The sequence below is a fragment of the Scyliorhinus torazame genome, chromosome 20 (assembly GCF_047496885.1).
Source record: "Scyliorhinus torazame isolate Kashiwa2021f chromosome 20, sScyTor2.1, whole genome shotgun sequence".
NCBI lineage: Eukaryota > Metazoa > Chordata > Chondrichthyes > Carcharhiniformes > Scyliorhinidae > Scyliorhinus > Scyliorhinus torazame.
Genome location: NC_092726.1, coordinates 14,661,680 through 14,683,204, shown reverse-complemented (window position 1 = coordinate 14,683,204; position 21,525 = coordinate 14,661,680). Strand labels below are relative to the sequence as shown.

Sequence of the window (21,525 nt, the reverse complement as noted above, 5' to 3'; positions counted from 1 at the left end):
AACAGAGGATAACAAAGAGAGAAATAAGGAAAGAGAGGATCAAATATGAAGGTAGGCTAGCCAGTAACATTAGGAATGATAGTAAAAATTTCTTTAAATACATTAAAAACAAACGGGAGGCAAAGGTTGACATTGGGCCGCTCCAAAATGACGCTGGTAATTTTGTGATGGGAGACAAGGAAATAGCTGAGGAACTAAATAAGTACTTTGCGTCAGTCTTCACAGTAGAAGACATGAGTAATATCCCACTAATTCCGGAGAGTCAGGGGGCAGAGTTGAATATGGTAGCCATCACAAAGGAGAAAGTGCTAGAGAAACTAAGAGGTCTAAAAATTGATTAAATCTCCGGGCCCAGATGGACCACATCCTAGAGTTCTAAAGGAGATAGCTGAAGAAATAGTGGAGGCGTTAGTTATGATCTTTCAAAAGTCACTGGAGTCAGGGAAAGTCCCAGAGGATTGGAAAATCGCTGTTGTAACCCCCCTGTTCAAGAAGGGAACAAGGAAAAAGATGGAAAATTATCGGCCAATTAGCCTAACCTCGGTTGTTGGGAAGATTCTAGAATCCATTGTTAAGAATGAGATTTCTAAATTCTTGGAAGTGCAGGGTCGGATTAGGACAAGTCAGCATGGATTTAGTAAGGGGAGGTCTTGCCTGACAAACCTGTTAGAGTTCTTTGAAGAGATAACAAATAGGTTAGACCAAGGAGAGCCAATGGATGTTATCTATCTTGACTTCCAAAAGGCCTTTGATAAGGTGCCTCACGGGAGACTGCTGAGTAAAATAAGGGCCCATGGTATTCGAGGCAAGGTACTAACATGGATTGACGACTGGCTGTCAGGCAGAAGGCAGAGAGTTGGGATAAAAGGTTCTTTTTCGGAATGGCAACCGGTGACGAGTGGTGTCCCGCAGGGTTCAGTGTTGGGGCCACAGCTGTTCTCTTTATATATTAACGATCTAGATGACGGGACTGGGGGCATTCTGGCTAAGTTTGCCGATGATACAAAGATAGGTGGAGGGGCAGGTAGTATGGAAGAGGTGGGGAGGCTGCAGAAAGATTTAGACAGTTTAGGAGAGTGGTCCAAGAAATGGCTGATGAAATTCAACGTGGGCAAGTGCGAGGTCTTGCACTTTGGAAAAAAGAATCGAGGCATGGACTATTTTCTAAACGGTGACAAAATTCATAATGCTGAAGTGCAAAGGGACTTGGGAGTCCTAGTCCAGGATTCTCTAAAGGTAAACTTGCAGGTTGAGTCCGTAATTAAGAAAGCAAATGCAATGTTGTCATTTATCTCAAGAGGCTTGGAATATAAAAGCAGGGATGTACTTCTGAAGCTTTATAAAGCATTAGTTAGGCCCCATTTAGAATACTGTGAGCAATTTTGGGCCCCACACCTCAGGAAGGACATACTGGCACTGGAGCGGGTCCAGCGGAGATTCACACGGATGATCCCAGGAATGGTAGGCCTAACATACGATGAACGTCTGAGGATCCTGGGATTATATTCATTGGCGTTTAGGAGGTTGAGTGGAGATCTAATAGAAACTTACAAGATAATGAATGGCTTAGATAGGGTGGATGTAGGGAAGTTGTTTACATTAGCAGGGGAGACTAGGACCCGGGGGCACAGCCTTAGAATAAAAGGGAGTCACTTTAGAACAGAGATGAGGAGAAATTTCTTCAGCCAGAGAGTGGTGGGTCTGTGGAATTCATTGCCACAGAGGGCGGTGGAGGCCGGGACGTTGAGTGTCTTTAAGACAGAAGTTGATAAATTCTTGATTTCTCGAGGAATTAAGGGCTATGGAGAGAGAGCGGGTAAATGGAGTTGAAATCAGTCATGATTGAATGGCGGAGTGGACTCGATGGGCCGAATGGCCTTACTTCCGCTCCTATGTCTTATGGTCTTATGGCATTCTTGCCTTTGAATCACAAGTCATCAAAGATATGAGCACAAAATGTAGGCTGACACTCCAATGCAGGATTGAAAAAATGGTGGACTGTTGGATTATGTGCCTTTTGGGCATGACGTTGAAACTCATCTGCCCTCTCAGGTGAGTGTAAATGATTCGCAGAAGAGCTGGGGAATTCTTTCCGGTATCATGGTCAATATTTGTCCCTCAATCAATATCACAAAAACAGATTGTTGAACATCACTGAAACAGGTGAGTTGGTCCTTTATCTCACTGCTTCTTGTGGAAATTTGCTGCCCTCTTTCCCCACATGAAAACAATTGAATTACACTTTCAATTCAAAATTACTTCATTGGCTGTGAATCACTTCAGGACATCCTGAGAACATGAAAGGTGCTCGCTTTTTGTTTTCATGAAGACATTTTAAGCGACATCTTCCAGCTGTTCACGGCGGCGGGATCTTCCAGTCCCACTGACGGTACACCACCGCCATCGCTTTCCCGGAAACATGGGGTGGATTCAATGGGAAATTCCATTGACAGCAGCAGGGACCAGAAGATCCCGACGACTGCCAACAGTGAGCACCTCCCACCGCCGAGAAACATGTGGTGGGGAGGCCAGAGAACCCTGCCCCTTATGTCAGCACATTGAAGAAAGCACATATTTGGCAGAGAAGGGGAATCGGAAGGAGAGAGTGTTATGTGTACAATATTTTCAATCAGATTATAATCCTGTTCCGCACTTGCCTCAAATTTCATGGTACCATTAAACTGGCAAACTATTGGGTGACTGTCATATATTGGTGAAAAAGGTAAATTATAGTAAGATAGGGTTTTATTGTTCCAATCCAAGAGACAGATGCAGAGTCAAGTCGTTTATGGGAAATCTACTACTGTATTTACTGTCGTAATTTGTCTCATTATAATAATTTTGTCGTTAGTTTATCGCAAGCGGTGGAACAATGTTACTCAACAGATTAGTTTATCTACCTGAGCCATCTGGTGTTGAACGTACGTAACTGGGCAGCATCTTAACACTGGCTGTTTTGTGGGTCTCCAACCGCAGGCCCCTCTCCATTTCCCGCTGTATTCTCCGCATCACTTCCAGTAGCTCCCCTTTCTCAAGTTGAAATTCTGACAAAATTTGCTGTACCTATTAGGGAGCAAAGGACCACACAACAGATGGAAGATGAATAAAGCATATATATATTTTTCTAGAAAAATCACACGCTTCATATGTCAGGCAAACATGGTACGTGGATATGGAACAACAACTTGCATTTATACAGTCTTTGATGTAGAAAGGTGCCCCAAGACGCTAAACAAGAAGGAGATCAATAAAAACATTTGACACCAAGTCACAGAGGGTTACCAAGACAACTGATCAAAAACTTGTTCAAAGATTTTAAGGAGCATATTAAAGGAAGGGAAATGGATAAATAAAAGGAGAGAACTCCAAAGCTGAGGGGTGAGACAGCTGAAACCGATTTGCCAATGGCAGAGTGATTAAAATCGGAGAGCTGCAGGGAGCCAGAATTGGAGGAGAACAGAGATCACAAAGTCATGGGCTGGTTTAGCACACTGGGCTAAATCGCTGGCTTTTAAAGCAGACCCAGGCAGGCCAGCAGCACGGTTCAATTCCCGTACCAGCCTCCCCGAACAGGCGCCGGAATGTGGCGACTAGGGACTTTTCACAGTAACTTCATTGAAGCCTACTTGTGACAATAAGCAATTTTCATTTCATGTACAACCAGTGAAATCTGCAGCCAAGGCATCAGTGCGATCCAAAACTAATCTCACTATTCTGTTCTTTCGTCAGACCTCCATATTTTTCTTTGCTTCAAATGTTTATGAACTCTCCCGTATAAGATGCAATGATCCTGCCTCAACCACTTTGCATGGTAAACCGTTGCATGCTTATATGGTGTGCACAAGACTGATGCAGGCAAACAACTAATTGTGAAGGTATGTTGTAGGTTGGTGCTGAATATGGTATGTACCATGCTTCTACAGGATATGTGTACTGCAGGCTTGCTGAGCATTATATGGACAAGAGATGGGATATACATGATCAGAATGGGACACTTGCTGTGGATAGCACAAACTTTTTAAATCCTGGGTATGGTATGTGGCAGAAATATGTCAGGTATGGGAGATTTGAGATGTGCTTCAGATGTGGTAATGCACTTGATTGTGTTTGGACTCCATGTTGAGGTGAAGTTCTCTGGCAGCCCAACCTTACCATAAATGCTTCTAAGGTCCTGGGAAATCCAGTCCTTGGGAAATTGTACAGAGCAACCTCTGCACCAATTAAGACTGAATTTAAAATGAGTATAATGTATAGCTATAGTAACATTTAATATTGAATATAAAATCAAATTGGAAATGAGAATTTAGCGAACTGTAATCTCTGCCCAGTATGATAGCCTGGAACGTCCTTCCCTGAAACACGAAAGGCTTATCAGGTCTCTGCTCAACAATAATTGCCAGGAATGACTTCCGGTTGCGGTGAGGATGAGCTAGCCGCACGTTTCGGCGGCTCCAGCTCCGACGGACCTTCGGGCTCTTTTAAGAGCCCCAACGGGGATTTTTTCGGCCGAGCAACCCGGTGTGGGGTGTGTGGGAAGGGAGCCCCCCCCGAACGACGGAGGAAAAAACCGGCGGCGGCGGCTGCAGCCTGAAGAATCTTCGACCATAAGGTCAGAGGGAGTGGAAGACAAAATGGCGGCGGAGAAATCGCAGGCGACATGGGGGCCTGAGCAGGACGAGGTCGTGAGACGGTGCGTGGACCTGCTGAAGAAGGAGGTACTGACCCCGATGCTACAGGCAATTGAGGGGCTTAAGGAGACTTTAAAGACCCAGGAGACTGAGCTTCGCGTGGTGGAGCAGAAGGTGTCAGGTATTGAGGACGAGGTCCTGGGCCTGGCGGTTCAGAGCTCAGACGCACGAGGCACTTCATAAAAAGTGTGCTGAAAGGATCGAGGCCCTTGAAAACGGAGCGCGAAGGAAGAACCTTAGGATACTAGGTCTCCCTGAGTGTGTGGAAGGAGTGGACTGTGGAGCGTATGCAAGTAAGATGCTGAGCTCACTGATGGGTGCTGAGGCCCCTGCGGGCCCCATGGAGGTGGAGTGGGCAGGTCGGATCCCGGCGAGAAGACCAAAAGCGGGAGAACCACCGAGGGCGATAATCGTGCGAGTCTACTGCCTTAAGGTCAGAGAAGAGGTCCTGAGATGGGCTAAAAAGGTGCGGAGTAGCAGATGGGAGAATGCGGTGGTACGGATATACCAGGATTGGAGTGCGGAGGTGGCGAGAAGGAGGGCGAGCTTCAACCGAGCCAAAGAGGTTTTGCACAAAAAGAAGGTGAAGTTTGGGATGCTGCAGCCGGCAAGACTATGGGTCACGTATCAGGAGAGACACTATTACTTTGAGACGGCAGAGGAAGCATGGACCTTTATTAAAGAAGAGAAACTGGACCGGAACTGAGGGACTGATGCTGCAGGGAATTGTTATTGTTATTGTTTCGTTAATGTTATGGTGAAAGTTAATTGAGAAGTAAACAGGGAAGGGGGGAGACACTGGGGAAATGTGGGCGCCGGTGAGGGGGGAAAGACGGGACATAGTCGGAGAATGGGGAAGGGGAGGGGGAGGGGAAGGGAGCTGCGCCATAACTGGAACCCCAGCAAATCACAATATATATTAATGATTTGGATGAGGGAACAAAATGTAACATCTCAAAGTTTGCAGATGATACCATGTTAGTTGGGAGGATGAACTGTGACGAGGATGCAGAGATCCTGCAGCATGATCTGGACAGGTTGGGCGAGTGGGCAAAAATATGGCAGATGCAGTATAATTTGGATAAGTGTGAGGTTATTCACTTTGGAAGCAAAAACAGGACGGCAAAATGGTTGTAAATTGGGAGAGGGGTGTGTGCAGCGGGACCTGTGTGTCCTTGTGCACCAGTCGCTGAAGGTAGGCATGCAGGTGCAGCAGGCGATGCACAGCCTTCATTGCGAGAGGTTTCAAGTATAGAAGCAGGGATGTGTTGCTGCAATTATACAGGGCCTTGGTGAGGCCACACCTGGAGTATTGTGTGTAGTTTTGGTCAACTTCTCTGAGTAAGGATGTTCTTGCTCTCGAGGGAGTGCAGCGAAGGTTTACCAGACTGATTCCGGGGATGGCAGGACTGTCACATGAGGAGAGATTGACTAGGTTGGGATTGTTCTCGCTGGAGTTCAGAAGAATGGGGGGGGATCTCATAGAGACTTATAAAATTCTAACGGGACTAGACAGGGTAGATGCAGGGAAGATGTTACCAATGATTGGTATTCCAGAACCAGGGGTCACAGACTGAGGATTCAGGGTAAACCATTTTGGACAGAGATGAGGAGACATTTCTTCACCCAAAGAGTGGTGAGCCTGTGGAATTCATTACCACAAGATGTAGTTGATGCTAAATCGTTGAATATATTCAAGAGGCGGCGAGATAAAGCACTTGGGGCGAATGGGATCAAAGGCTATGGGGAGAAAGCAGGATTAGGCTATTGAGGTGGATGATCAGCCATGATCGTGATGAATGGCGGAGCAGGTTCAAAGGGCCAAAAGGCCTCCTTCTGCTCCTATTGTCTATGTATCTATGTACCACAGAAACCGGGGGACATTTCATTTACGGGGTGAATAGCATTCATTCAGAATCAGCACCATCCTGAGCCCTCAGTGATTGTCCAACATTTTAAGTTCCACAGTCATTTTTGAAAAGCAGGACAGTCTGTAGCTGCTTTGTTGCTGAACTGCGTCAGCTCTCTGAGCTTGTTGCAGTGTTAGAGGATATGCTCCGGGACAGATTAGTTTGTGGCATTAATGAAGGCAGCATTGTTTGTTAGAGGAAGCCACATTAAGTTTCAAGAAGGCTTTAGAAGTTGCTCAGGTCATGGAGATGGCTGCAAACGATGCAAAGAATATTTAAAAGGCACATAGTGGGGTACAGGCAGATCATAGAATTTACAGTGCAGAAGGAGGCCATTCGGTCCATCGGGTCTGCATCGGCTCTTGCAAAGAGCACCCTATGCCTCCACCCTATCCCCATAACCCAGTAACTCCACATAACCTTTTGGACACAATGGACAAATCCAGGCCCAAATCAGGGAAACAATCGGCGATAGCAAAGGAACTGAACACCTTTATGGAGCAGATGGGAGGGGGGATGGACCCATGGAGATTCAACCATCTGAGGAAGAAGGAGTTCTCCTTTTTCTCCCAAGTTCACAAAGTATATTCCCATTTTGACTTTTTTGGAATGGGTAAATGGGTGTTTCCACATGTGGTAGGGACGGAATACTGCGCAATCTCTGACCATGTACCACACTATATGAGGTTGGAGATGGGCCGGACCCAGCACCCTCCATGGAGGCTGGACACAGCTCTCCTCGCCGACAAGGCGTTCTGCAAAAGAATGTCACAAGCCTTCGATGGGTATGTAACCTGCAACCAAAATGGGAGCAGCTGATCGATTCCATATTGGATGTGGATCGGTGGTACCAACCATGGAACTACTGGCGGAGAGGAAAAGCTCCAAATGGGATTTGACCTGCTCTTCACTAGGAAAGCAGAGCACCAACTCTGCCAGACACGGGAATATTTTATGGATATGGAGACAAGATCAGCTGCCGATTGGCTCACCAGCTGAAAAAGCAGGCAGCCATGTTGGAGATAGCACAGGTGAAGGGCAGGAATGGTCAGCTAGTCACAGTGCCAGACAAGATCAATGAGACCGTTGTGACTTTCTACCAGAGCTGTACACCTCTGAGCCCCCGGGGGGGGGGGGACTCGAAGATGAAATGGTTTCACAATGGGCTGGACATGCCAGCTCTGGGGGAGAAAAGAGGTATGGACTGGAAGCATTACTAGAACTGGGGGACGTCATGGACAGCATTAACTCTACGCAGTCAGGGAAGGCACTGGGTCCACACGGATTCCCAGTGGACTTCTGTACAAAATTTGCAGCAGCACTGGCCCTGCAAGAGATGTTCAATGACTCGCTGTCGAGGTGAGACCTGCTGCCCATTCTGGCATCGGCCTCGATATCGCTGATCGCTAAAAATGACAAAGCCCCGATGGAGTGTGGGTCACACAGACCCATCTCACTCTTGAGCACTGGCGCCAAAGTCCTGGGAAGGCCCTGGCAAGGCAACTAGAGAGCTGCATGCTGGAGGTAGTCGCGGAAGATCAGACGGGTTTTGTCAAGGCAGACAGCTAATCGCTCACATCCGATGCCTGCTGAACCTGATTATGACCCCACCCGGGAGGGGACACCAGAAGTGATCATCTTCCTAGACGCAGAGAAGGCCTTCGACAGAGTCGAATGGAGGTACTGGAATAGTTTGAGTTCTGGCCAGGGTTCACCTCATGGGCTAAGCTGATGTAGTGTACGGACAAACACCACCAGCTGTGAATTCCGTCTGCACAGAAGCACAAGGCAGGGATGCCCTGTTCCCCGTTGCTATTTGCCCCGGCTTTTGAGCCACTGGCTGTCGCTCTTAGATCAACCAACGGGTAGAGAGGCATTCAGAGGGAAGACATGGAGCACAGAGTCTCACTCTATGTGGATGTCCTGCTCCTCCATGTCTGTCTCAAACCCCCCCAGCCAGCATGGAAGGAATAATGGAACCCCGGAGGGAATTCGGAGCCTTCACATGTTACAAACTCAACCTGAGCAAGAGCGAAATCTTCCTCGTTAACCCGCGAGGAGGGGGCATGAATCAGAGCTGGAGAAGCTGCCGTTCAAGTTGGGCCATACCAAATTCCGATACATAGGGATCCAAATAGTCCACGACTGGACACGGATCCTATCAGGTCTGGTGGAAGAGGTAAAGAAAGAGACCTGCAGAGGTGGGACTTGCTCCCGCTCACCCTGGTGGGGAAGAGTGCAGGCAATCAAAATGAATGTGCTGCCAAGATTCCTCTTCCTGTTCATATCCCTTTTGATCTTCATCCCCAAGACCTTCTTCAGTAAAGTAGTGAAACTAAAAATGGCATTTGTGTCTGGTGGGGGGAGGAGCGGAGGAAGGAGCGGGGGAGGGGTGACATGCAGGGGAGCGGAGACACCACACAGAGTCAGGGGAAGTGGGGTAGAGGAACCAAAGGGTATCGAGGGAAAGAGAAACCTATGGATGCGGCCATGGCGAAGAACAACAGTGTATTCCTGGCTCTGGGTCACTATCTGTATGGAGTTTGCACATTCTCCCCGTGTTTGCGTGGGTTTCGCCCCCACAACCCAAAGAAGTGCAGGGCAGGTGGACTGGCCACGCTAAATTGCCCCTTCATTGGAAAACTTTGAATTGGATACTCTAAATTTATTTTTTTAAAACAACAACAGTGTATGCCTTGGTGGCCTCAAACACGCCTCTGGTATGTTTTAATCCCATCGGCAACATGTAGATAGTTAAACAGTGTGGCTGATTTGATTTGATTTATTGTCACATGTACCGAAGTACAGTGAAAAGTATTTTTCTGCGGCGAGGGAATGTACACAGTACGTCGTAGACAAAAAGAATAATCAACAAGAGAACATTGACAAATGGTACTCCGACAGTGATTGGTTACAGTGCGGAACAAGGGGCCAAACAAAGCAAATAGATGAGCAAGAGCAGCAGAGGGCGTCGTGAATAGTGTTCTTACAGGGAAAGATCAGTCCGAGGGGGAGTCGTTGAGGAGTATTGTAGCTGTGGGGAAGAAGCTGTTCCTATGTCTGGATGTGCGGGTCAGACTTCTGTACCTTCTGCCTGATGGAAGGGTCTGGAAGGAAGCAATGCCTCGGTGCGAGGGGTCTCTGATAATGCTGTCTGCCTTCCTGAGGCAGCGGGAGTTGTAGACAAAATCAATGTGGGAGTGGCAAGCTTGTGTCATGCGCTGGGCTGAGTTCACCACACTCTGCAGTTTCTTGCGATCTTGGACCGAGCAGTTGCCATACCAGACTGTGATGCAGCTGGATAGGATGCTCTCTATTGTACATCTGTAGAAGTTTGTGAGAGTCGATGCAGACATGCCAAATTTCTTTAGCTTCCGTAGGAAGTAAAGATGTTGTTGGGCTTTCTTGACTGTTGCATCAACGTGAGTGGACCAGGACAGACTGTTGGTGATGGTGACCCCCAGGAACGTAAAGCTATCGACCATCTCCACTTCAGAGCCATTGATGCAGACGGGAGTGTGTGTCGTGCTACACTTCCTGAAGTCGATGATCAGTTCCTTGGTCTTTCCGACATTTAGAGAGAGGTTGTTTTCGGTACACCATGCAACCAAGTGAATTATCTCCCTCCTGTCGTTTGATTCGTCGTTGTTTGAGATACGACCCACCACAGTCGTATCATCCGCAAACTTATAGGCTGGATTCGCCGAAATCCTTGCCAAGTGTTGACACCAGCATCAAAACCGGCACGAGCGACGGCGACGTCAACGGTCCTCCAGGCCCAGGCATTCACCCCTTCTTAGGGGGCTAGAACGGCGGCGGAGTGCTGTGCGCTGCTCCAGCGCCGAAAGCTGGCACACGCATGCGCGCCACGGCCAGCTCCGCGCCGGTCCGCAGGCAACATAGCGGAGCCCTACAAGGGCCCGGCGTGGAGGAGCATAGGCCCCCCCCCCCGGAATGAGCCTGCCAGCAGATCGGTTGCCCCTGATCGCGGGCTTGGCCACCGCGGAGGCCCCCCTAAAGTCGGCTCCCCCGGCCCCCCACCAGGGCGGCGCCCACAGCCAGAATGCCGAGGTCCCGCCAGGTAGGACCATACGTAAACGATGACGGCAGGACTCGGTGGGCACTCGGTCCGTCGAGCACGGAGAATCACTGGGGGGGGGCTGCTTTCAACGGCCCCTGACCGTTGCCACGGCTAACGCGCCGCGCAATTGGCGCCGATTCTCCGGTTTCCGGCGTCGGAGCTGCATGGCGGGATTCACCCGTCCCTCCCGGCGATTCTCTGACCCGGCGCGGGATCGTAGAATCCCGGCCATAGATTGAGTTGGAGTTAAATCTTGCCACACAGTCATTTGTATATAGGGAGTACAGTAGAGTACTGAGCACACATCCTTGCGGGGCCCCGGTGTTGAAGACTATTGTGGAGGAGGTGCTGTTGCCTATCCTGACAGATTGCGATCTGTTGGTGAGGAAGTCAAGGATCCAGCTGCACAGGGAGAGGTCAAGTCAAAGATTGCAGAGTTTGGTTATTAGTCTTGTCGGGATAATGGTGTTGAAGGCTGAGCTGTAGTCGATGAACAGCAGTCTTACATAGGTGTCCTTGTTGTCGAGGTGTTCGAGATTTGATTGTAGAGCCAGGGAGATAGCATCTGCTGTGGACCGGTTGCGGTGATAGGCAAACTGCAGTGGATCGAGACCATCTGGGATGCTGGCAGTGATCTGTCTCATGACTAGCCACTTGAAGCATTTCCTGATAACAGACGTCAGGGCCACCGATCAGTATTCGTTGAGACAGGCTACCTTGTTCTTCTTTGGTACTGGTATTATGGTGGTCTTCCTGAAGGAGGTGGGGACCTCAGAGCAGAGGAGTGAGGTGTTGAAGATATCTGCGAATACACTCGCCAACTGGTCTGCGCAGGCTCTGAGTGCTCGCCCAGGGACTCCGTCGGGGCCCGTCGCTTTCCGCGGATTCACTTTCAAGAAGGCAGCTCTTACCTCTGAGGCTGTAATAGTGGGTATGGGTGTCCCCAGGTCTGTTGGGGTGTGTGGCACTGATGCACTGGCTGACTGCTCAATGCGGGCATAGAACATGTTCAGATCATCGGGCAGGGATGCTCCAGCCCCAGATATTCCGCCTGGCCTTGCTTTATAGCCTGTGATCTTGTGTGGGCCCTGCCATAGTCGTCGTGGGTTAGTGTCGTTGGCCTGGGACTCTAGTTTGATGCGGTATTGTCTTTTTGCATCCCTGATTGCTTTCCGTATGTCATACCTGGATTTCTTCTAGAGGTCAGGGTCGCCAGACTTCAACGCCTCCTTCCGGAACTTCAGCAAGGCGTGAACCTTTTGGTTGAGCCAGGGTTTCCGATTGGGGAATACCTGTATTGTTTTCTTTGGTACACAGTCCTCGACAAACTTACTGATGAAGTCTGTGACAGTGGTTGCGTACTCGACTGCTCTTGTATGGCAGGGCTGGCTTTGCGTAAGGTAAGTGATTGCGTTTGGAGGGGTCGTGGATGATTGCGGCGGGATCAGGGTCACTGGAGGGGTTTGTGCTTGGGCCGGTCTGGTCTTGTGAGGTGGTGAGGTTGGGTTCAACTTCCGGTGGGGTCGGGCAGGTTCTCCGGGGTTGGCTTGGGCATTCCTGCTTCACTGGCGAGGCCTCGTGCCCCCACGGTCTAGTCACACTGAGATTGGCCTTGGTGGGGATCTGGAAAGGCTCCGTCTTTTACCTTTTCTTCCCCTGGGTACCTCAGGATGATGGACAGGCTGAACACCACGTGGTTGGGTCAGGTCACGTGGTCAGAGTCTGGAGGGAGCGGCCACGTGGCCTCCGGTGTGGGCCTAGTCGGTACTACACCGGGGAAAGGACGCAGCAGATGTGTGTCAAGCCAATTACTGGGAGACGATGTTAATATGCCTCATATCTATATATATGTTTCCTATACCTGTTTATTTTTTTCCCTTTTTTGTTTCTTTCTTCTTTGTTCCTTGCAATTTTGATCAAATAAATGCAAAAACCAATAAAAATTTACATTTTTACAAATTCTTGGAAATCTGTGCGTCTAATTCCTGCCAAGAAACTACACTTACACATGAGCTTCTTGACACACATTTGGCTCTGCTGCAAAGTGATATAGTTAATCAGTAACTTCGCACTAAATAGGACAGTAAATGAAAGGTACATGTTGGCAGCATAATCTATTTTTCACAATATTACTACAGCAGAGATGGTGACTGAAAGATTTCCGCTGATTAATGATAGCAACAATTTAAATCTAGCAGCAGTCTTTCCTTATGTCCATATAATTAGCTGGATAATATGGTGATAAGTTTACGATGTGGAAAACAGCAATTCCAAATTACTGAACCAGTATTTATTATATAAAGGTATATACAGGTATATCAGAACCATATTAACTGGACCACCACAGTGCGATAACAGTAGCACATTATTACACCAGCAATACAATGAAATATCATTAGTATCTTAATATAGCGCTGCCAGAGAACTGGAGAATTACAAATTTTACGCCCTTGTTCAAAAAAGGTTGTAAAGAATTAGAGGCCAGTTAGTTAAATATCAGTGATGGGCAAGCTTCTGGAAACAATTATTTGGGATAGAATTAGTAGTCACATGGAAAAAAATGGGTTGATTAGGAAAAGCCGACATGGATTTCTGAAGAGGAAATTGTGATTAACTAACTGAGAATCATAGGAAACCGACAGTGTAGAAGGAGGCCATTCGGCCCATTGAATCTGCACCGACTCTCCAAAGGAGCACCCTATGCAGGCCCACTCCTCTACCCATCCCTGTAAACCCACATAACCTTTGGACACTAAGGGGCAATTCAGCCTGGCCAATCCACCTAACCTGCACATCTTTAGACTGTGGGAGGAATTGGAACACCCACTGGAAACCCATGCAAACACATGAGGACATGCAGACTCCACACAACCACCTAAGGTCAGAATCAAACCTGGGTCCCTGGTGCTGTGAGGCAGCAGTGCTAACCACTGTGCCACCCTTTCCTGGAGATTTTTGAGGAGTTTACAGAAAGGGTCGATTAAAGAGTTGATGTGGTGTACATGGACTTTTGAAAGGCATTCGATACAGTGCCACACAACAGACCTGTGAGAAAAGTTGTAACTCATGGAATAAATGGAACAGTAGCAATGTGGATACAAAATTGGCTGAATAATAGGAAGCAGAGAATAATGGTCAATGGATATTTGGACTGGAGGAAGATTTGTAGTGATGTCCCCCAGGGGTCGACATTGGGACTCTTGCTTTTCCTGATATACAGTCAGCTTTTCACAGTAACTTCATTGAAGCCTGCTTGTGACAATAAGCGATTATTATTATGATCTACATCTCTTGGTGTGCAGGGAACAATTTCAAAGTTTGCGGATGATGCAAAACCTAGAAGTCCTGCTAACTGTGAAGGGGACAATGTAGAACTTCAAAAGGACATAGACAAGTTGGTGGAGTGGGCAGATAGGTAGCAGATGAAGTTCAATGCAGAGAAGTGTGAGGTGATGCATTTTGGTCAGAAAAATACAAAGAAGCAATATAAAATAAGGGCTAAAATTCTTAAGGGGGTGCAGAGCAGAGGGACCTGGGTATATATGTGCATATATCATCAAAGTGGCAGGACAGATGGAGAGAGCAGTTAATAAAGCAAATAATATTCTGGGCATTATTAATATGGGCATAGAGCACAAAAGCCAGGAGGTTATGCTGAACATATGGACAGTACGGTAGTATAGTGGTTAGCACTGTGGCTTCACAGCGCCAGGGTCCGAGGTTCGATTCCCTGCTAGGTAATTGTCTGTGCGAAGTCTGCACCTTCTCCCCGTGTCTGCGTGGGTTTCCTCCGGGTGCTCCGGTTTCCTCCCACAGTCCAAAGATGTGCAGGTTAGGTGGATTGGCCATGCTAAAATTGCCCCTGAATTGGAAAAAGAAATAATTGGGTACTCATGAATCATGAAGGGGCTGGAAAGTGAGAAACTGTTTCTGCTTGGAAAAGGATCATGAATGAGAGCGCACAGTACTAAAGTGATTTTCAAAAGGAGCAAATGTAATGTGAGGAAAAACCTTTTCACGCAGCGGGTGGTTTGGGTCTGGAATGCTCTGCCTGGTGGAGGGCTTGGACTTTTGTCTGGGCTTGTTGGTGGGTGTTTTTTCAGGGTGAAGTTGGGGTTATATATTGTACTGTTGGAGATTCTTTTGGGGGGGGGGGGTTGTGTGCTAATTTTCCTCTATTTTTCTGCATTAAAATTTTGGTATGGATGGAGGAGCTGATCGTTGAAGTACTGTTTAGTTGACATTGATTTGTACCCTGCAATTTAGCGTGGCCAATTCACCTAATCTGCACATCTTTGGGTTGTGGGGGGTGAAACCCACGCAGACATGGAGAGAAAGTGCAAACTTAACACAGACAGTTACCTGGCGCCGGTTCCGAACCAAGGTACTCAGCGTTGTAGGCAATAGTGCTAACCATCATACCGCCATGGGGTGTTTTTTTTTAGGTTGTTTGAAGTTATGAGCTTACGCTTTTTGTTTCTGTTCTGTTTGGGTTTGGGGACAGGGAAGGACAGGGGAGGGGGCCTTTTATTCTTTTGTTGGTTGTTTGTTTGATTCTCAGGTTAGGGTGGGGCTGGGAAGGGGGAGGTTCCTTTATTTTTGGACTGACTTGATGGGGGAAGTGGTGGCCATCTTGGGAGTGCCCAGAGCTGGTGCAGTTTGGGGCAGTTCTGGATTGCCTCACAAGATGAATAGGACTGATTCTGGGTTGGGCGGAGGGGGGGGGGGGGGGGGGGGGGGGGGGGCGGGTTGGTGCTTTAGAGCAGTGTTCTTCAAACTTTTTTTCCGGGAACCCATTTTTACCAACCGGCCGACCTTCTCGACCCACGCCGGCCGACCTTCTCGACCCACGCCGGCCAACCTGCGCGGCCCACCATTTTCTCTTACCTTGTTTGCTGCTGACAAAAATGGAGGAAATGGTTTGGGGTCCCTCTGGCCCTCGTACACACTCCTCCAATGGAACCGGTTGGATGACGGTGAAGCCTTCTGGTGTTCGAAAGTATGGAGTCTCCATCTGTCCAAAGTTCTGAATTTTTTTCCTGTAAACCCCCCCCACCCCCCCGAACTTGTAAAAAAAAAAAAAAAAAAATTTTTTAATGAGTAAGCTAAATGAAAAAAATGAATAAAACCCCCCCCGAACTTGTAAAAAAAATAAAATGAATAAAATAAATGAAAAAAAAAATTAAATGAATAAAATAAATGAATAAAAACCACTACAGGAGTTGTAAAACAAAAAGCTGCAACCGTTTAAAAAAATAGCGGCCACACTGCGCATGCGTGACCGATCATCGTGCGCGCGTGCGCAATGCGGTCGAATTTTTTTCCCCATGTTTGCGGCCGCGAGATTTGTGCGATCAGGAGCGCCGCAGACAACGGCTCCGCGACCCTCCCGACACCCGCCCGCGACCCACCAGCGGGTCGCACCCCCGACTTTGAAGAACACTGGTTTAGAGGTCCTCATGAGGACATGGAACATGAGGGGGTTAAATGGCCCAGTAAAAAGGTCCCAGGTGTTTGCTTGCACACCTGAGAAGTTTGAAGGCAGATGTGGAGACCAATCTGAAAATCAAAGATCAACAAGGTGGCAGATGGTGTGGGTGGGGCAAGTATATCACTCAGGTTTTGATTGTAGGGCACAGGGGGCAACTGTGTTGATTAATAAGAGGTTGTTTTTTTCTGCAGTTAATATATTAGCAGACCCAGGTAGGTATGTAACCATCAGTGGGTCGTTTTTTTTGTTTGTTTTTTGTAAACGCATTTTATTCAAACTTGTATCAAAGTAGGCTACAGCAAATAAAGACCCCGGGAAACATTCTTCCCAACAATCAATTATAAAGTTTGTACAGATTTTCCTCCGTTTTCACCCCACCCCTCCCCCACTGCGACGAACAGCTCCTCAAAAACAGTCACAAACATCCCCCACCTTTTCCCGAACTCCCCTGCTGGGCCCCTTAACTCATACTTTATCTTCTCTAACCGCAGGAAGTCACACAGGTCACCCAACCATGCTGCTACTCCCGGTGGCGATGCCGACCGCCACTCCAGCAAAATTCGTCGCCGTGCAATCAGAGAGGTGAAGGCCATGACATCGGCCTTCCTCCTCTCCATGAGCTCCGGCTTCTCTGAAACCCCAAATATTGCCACCAAAGGGTCCGGGTCCACTCCCTCCTCCACTATCCTGGCTAAGACCGCGAACACTCCCGCACAGAATCTTCCCAATTTTTCACAACCCCAAAACATGTGCGCATGATTCGCTGGCCCCCGCCCACACCTCTCACACTCATCTGCTACCCCCTGAAAGAACCCACTCATTCTCGCCCGAGTCATATGCACCCTGTGCACCACCTTAAACTGTATCAGGCTCATCTTTGCACAAGAGTAAGTCCCGTTTACCCTTCGCAGTGCCTCACTCCAATTGATCTCCATTCCCAACTACGCTCCCCATTTCTCCTTGGTCTTCACCACCCGCTCGCCTCCCTGCTCCCCCAGCCACTTATATATATCTCCAATTCTTCCCCCCCCCTTCCACATCCGGAAGCAGCAGTCGCTCCAGCAGGGTGTATCCCGGCAATCTAGGCAACCCCTTCCAGACCTTTTCTTGCAAAGTCCCTAACCTGTAGATATCTGAACTCACTACCCCTCGGCAGCTCGACCCTCTCCCTTAGCTCCTCCAGACTGGCGAACCCTTCCTCCAAATACAAATCCCTCACCTTGACCAGCCCCACTTCCCTCCACCTCCTGTATACACTATCCATCCCCCCGGCTCAAACCCATGATTCTCGCACAGCGGCGTCAGCACCGACATCCCTTCCAGCCTAAAATGCCTCCTCAGCTGATTCCATATCTTCACTGTCGACTGCACCACTGGGCTCCCTGAATATCTACTCGGAGCCATTGGCAATGCTGCCATCACCATAGCCCTCAAGCCAGACCCCTTACAAGATTCCTACTCCATCCTAACCCACTCTACCCCTTCTCCTTCCCAACACCGCCGCACCTTGTCCACATTCGTCGCCCAATAATAATGAAGCAAGTTTGACAACGCCAACCCCCCCTGCTGACTTTGCCTCTATAGCAGGGTCCACCCCACCCTCGGCACCTTCCCCGCCCATACAAAGTCAGAGATGATTGTGTCCCCTTTCCGAAAAAAGGCCTTTGGTATAAAAATCGGGTTAATCAATGAAACAATTTTTGGATGGGTTGACCTTTCCAGAGGGGAGCAGGAGAGAAGGCAGAAGTTGAAGCTGCCGATATTGAGGAAATCACGACCTGTACTCGGTCAATGCAGACAGATAAAGTACTGTGTTTGGATGTGTTCCTCTTTGAATTTTAGAAACAGTTTGCTGGTGAGTTGGTCCCACTTTTGCTGGATACGTTTAATGAATCCGTGTCCCGGGTGGGTGTTGCTGGTCGCCCTGGCGGAGGCGTCAATTTCCTTGCTCCTGAAGAAGAACAAGGATCACATGGAATGTGGGTTGTCTCGGCCTATTTTGTTGCTCAAGACTAACACTAAGTTATTGGCGAAGGCGTTGGCAATGCATTTGGAGCCCTGCCTACCTGGGGTGATTTTGGAGGTACAGACTGGATTTGTTACGGGTTGGCAGTTGTCGGTCAATATTAGGAGATTGATGAATGTTGTATTATCGCCCTCCTTCAGGACCAAGCCAGAGGTAATTATTTTGATGGATTCGGAAAAGGCACTTGATAGGTTTGAGTGGGGATACCTCTTTGAGATTCTGGGGCGGTTCAGCCTCGGGCCAAAATTTATCTCATGGATTAGGCTTTTGTACAGGGTCCCCACCGTGAGTGCACGTACTAATTCCCTGAGCTCGGGTTATTCGTAATCGAACAGGGGTACAAGGCAGGGGATTTTGTTTGCCTTAGTAATCGAGCCACTGGCTATTGCAAACACTGGCTATTGTGCTCATCGAACAGATGGAGCCTGGGGGAAGAGTGCATCGGGTGTCCTTTTATGCAGACGATGTGTTATGGGCCCACTCTCCAATGTGGGGGTGATAATGGAGTTGCTCAGGAAGTTTGGCTCCTGTTCAGGGTACAAGCTGAATCTGAGCAAGAGTGAATATTTTTCCATGAACCGCCCCCCGCCCCCCCCGCCCGGGAGGGGAACTGATCAGGGTAGGCTGCCATTGCGTCTGGCCAAGACTAGCTCCTGGTATCTGGGAATCCAGGTGGCCCATGACTGGGCCTCCCTCTGACCTTCACGGGAAAGGTACCGATGGTGAAGCTGAATATTCTCCTGAGGTTTTTGGTTTTGTCCCAGTTTTTCTTTTGCAGTGTTAATAAATTGATATCTGCTTTTGTTTGAGCTTTTGTTTGTAGGACGTTTTTGTAAAAGGATAGGCAGTCGGGGGATTACCTAATCTGTTATGTTAATCCTGGGTGGCAAATATTGATAAGATGTGTGGGTGGTTCAAGGATCCAGACTCTATATGGGGGGCGCATGGAGGAAATTTCATGCATAGCATCAAGTCTGAGGGCCCTGGTTACTGCATCACTCCCATTTTTCCCTGCTCGATTCTCTTTGAGCTCGGTGTTGACAACCACTTTGAGGGTTTGGAATCAGTTTAGGCAGTTGTCAGTCAATATTAGGAGATTGTTAAATGTTGTATTATTGCCTTCCTTCGGGTCTGAGCCAGAGGTGATTATTTCATTGGACTCGAAACTGGGTTCCATGTCACTGTTGGCTCCAATCTGCAGGAACCATAGGTTTATGCCGGCTGGCTTAGATTCATCGTTTAGGGCATGGGAGAGGGTGGGAGTTGGAGAAGTTTAAGGACATGTTTCTGGAGGACAGGTTCGCTGGCTGAGAAGAGCTGCTAGAGAAGTTCCAGCTCCCGAGAGGTAATGTATTCAGGTACTATCAGGTGCAGGAGTTTTTGCGCAAGACGTTTCCTTCATTTCCCCTTCACTTCTGGACGGGTCCTATCCTTGTCTGAGGGGAGGGTAAGATTTTGGATGTCTATGAGCAGCTGTTGGTGACAGAGCAGGCAACGTTGAAAGAAGTAAAGAGGAAGTGGGAGGGTGAGCTGGTTTTGGCCTTTGAAGGGGAGTGTGGAGTGAGGCTCTTGACAGGGTAAACTTCACATCTTCATGTGCGAGATTAAGCCTGATCCAATTCAAGGAGGTGCACAGGGTGCACCTGACTAGAACGTGTATGAGTGGGTTCTTCTCGGGGGTGAAGCACAGATGTGAGAACTGTTCTGGGGGGCTGGCCAATTACACGGACATGTTTTGGTCCAGCCCCAAATTGTTAGTTTTTGGGTGTCCTTTTTTGAAATGACGTTGGGGATTTGGGCTTTCAGCTTGAGCCGTGCCTATTGGTGGCCATTTTTGGAGTATCGGACTCACGGTGCTGCAGACAGGGACGAGCGCAGATGTCCTCGCCTTCGCCTCGGTAATAGCCCAGAAGTGAGTTCTGCTTGGGTGCAGATCCCCTGTGCCGCCCAAGGCCTCGACTTCCTTGGGAACCTGATGGAATTTATGCACTGGTGGTGCACTTGAAGATCAAGTGTACCATGAGGAGGTCGATGGAAGGGTTCTCCATGAGGTGGCAGCCTATCATCTCCTTTTTCAGTGATCTGATTACTGTCAGCTGTTAAGTGTGATGGTGGTTGGGGGTTGTTTTTTGAATATTTTTTAATTAATGTTCTGTTTTCTATGTTCTTTATGGGGGTGAGGGGTCTGCGGGATTGGGTGGGTGTACTTTTGGTATTGTACGGAATTGGGATTTATTGTATTGTTTTTCTTTAAAATGAAAATCTTGTTTGAATAAAAATATTTGAAAAAAAAGAACCATGACACATTTATGACAAAACAACCTGCTATCAATCACCTTAAACATTTATTCCTGGCACCACCAGCGCACAGATACTGTGGTATGCTACATTGTGCACTGCAACAACTTGTCATGGTTTTGTCAACAGCTCCCTCCAAGCATGTAATCTTTATTGTCAAGGAGAACAGCAGTAGATACAAAGGAACACCACCTTCAACAAGTTGTGCTCCGTCACACACCATCCTGACTTGGATTGTCACTGGATCAAAAATCTGGAACACCCTCCCTAAATGAAAGGACCTACATGACATGGACTGGAGTGGTTCAAGAAATTGTCAATAAATGCTAACCTTCCCAGAGATGACCACATCCCTGAACGAATATCGAAAAGATTCCAAGCAGGCTTGACAGATTTGATGCTGAGAGATTGTTCTCACTGGTGGTGCACTGGTTCGAGAGTCTTGAACTGGAGAGCACGGTCTCAGGATAAGGAGGTGGCCAATTTGGACCGAGAGGAGCAGCCTGTATATCTTGCCTTACACCACATTATGTTCACCCATTGCCCATGTTTTATTGGTTGCCAGTCTAAATTCATTCAAGGCCTCATTGCTCCTCATCTCTGCATATCCTGCAGCCGTACAACCCTCTGACGAATCTGCGTCACTCGAACTCTGGCCTTGTGTGCATCTCTGCTTTCTTTTCCCCACAATTGCTGGCTGTGCCTTCACATGTCTACCCTAAGCTTTGGAATTTCCTTTCTGAATCATTCAGCCTTCCGCTAAATCAGTGATACACTTGGGAAAATCTACCTCTTGCCTTTGCTTGCCTGACTGATTTACTCTTCTGGAATCTTTTCCTACAATAAAGATGCCTATGGCCATTGTTTTACAGATCTACCACCTTCCCACTTCAACATTCAATTCAGGATCCCTTTCGCCCATCATAAGGACTTCACTATTGGCAATCTCACATTTAAAGATCAGTTGACCCGCAATTCTTAATTCCTCTGTCTGACCTTCCACTGACATCTTTTGCATGTTATTCCAAATA

At 48.1% G+C, this 21,525-nt stretch overlaps 1 protein-coding gene across 2 annotated transcripts in view; it reads right to left on the bottom strand.

The window, feature by feature from the left end:
- The window catches only part of gck (glucokinase (hexokinase 4)), a 50,636-nt gene that overhangs the window by 26,882 nt on the left and 2,229 nt on the right, over window positions 1–21,525 (bottom strand). For both annotated transcript variants that reach the window (XM_072485741.1, XM_072485739.1), the window contains exon 2: window positions 2,901–3,063. In XM_072485741.1, coding sequence (XP_072341842.1) covers window positions 2,901–3,063 — 163 coding nt within the window. The remainder of the gene's footprint in view (window positions 1–2,900; window positions 3,064–21,525) is intronic.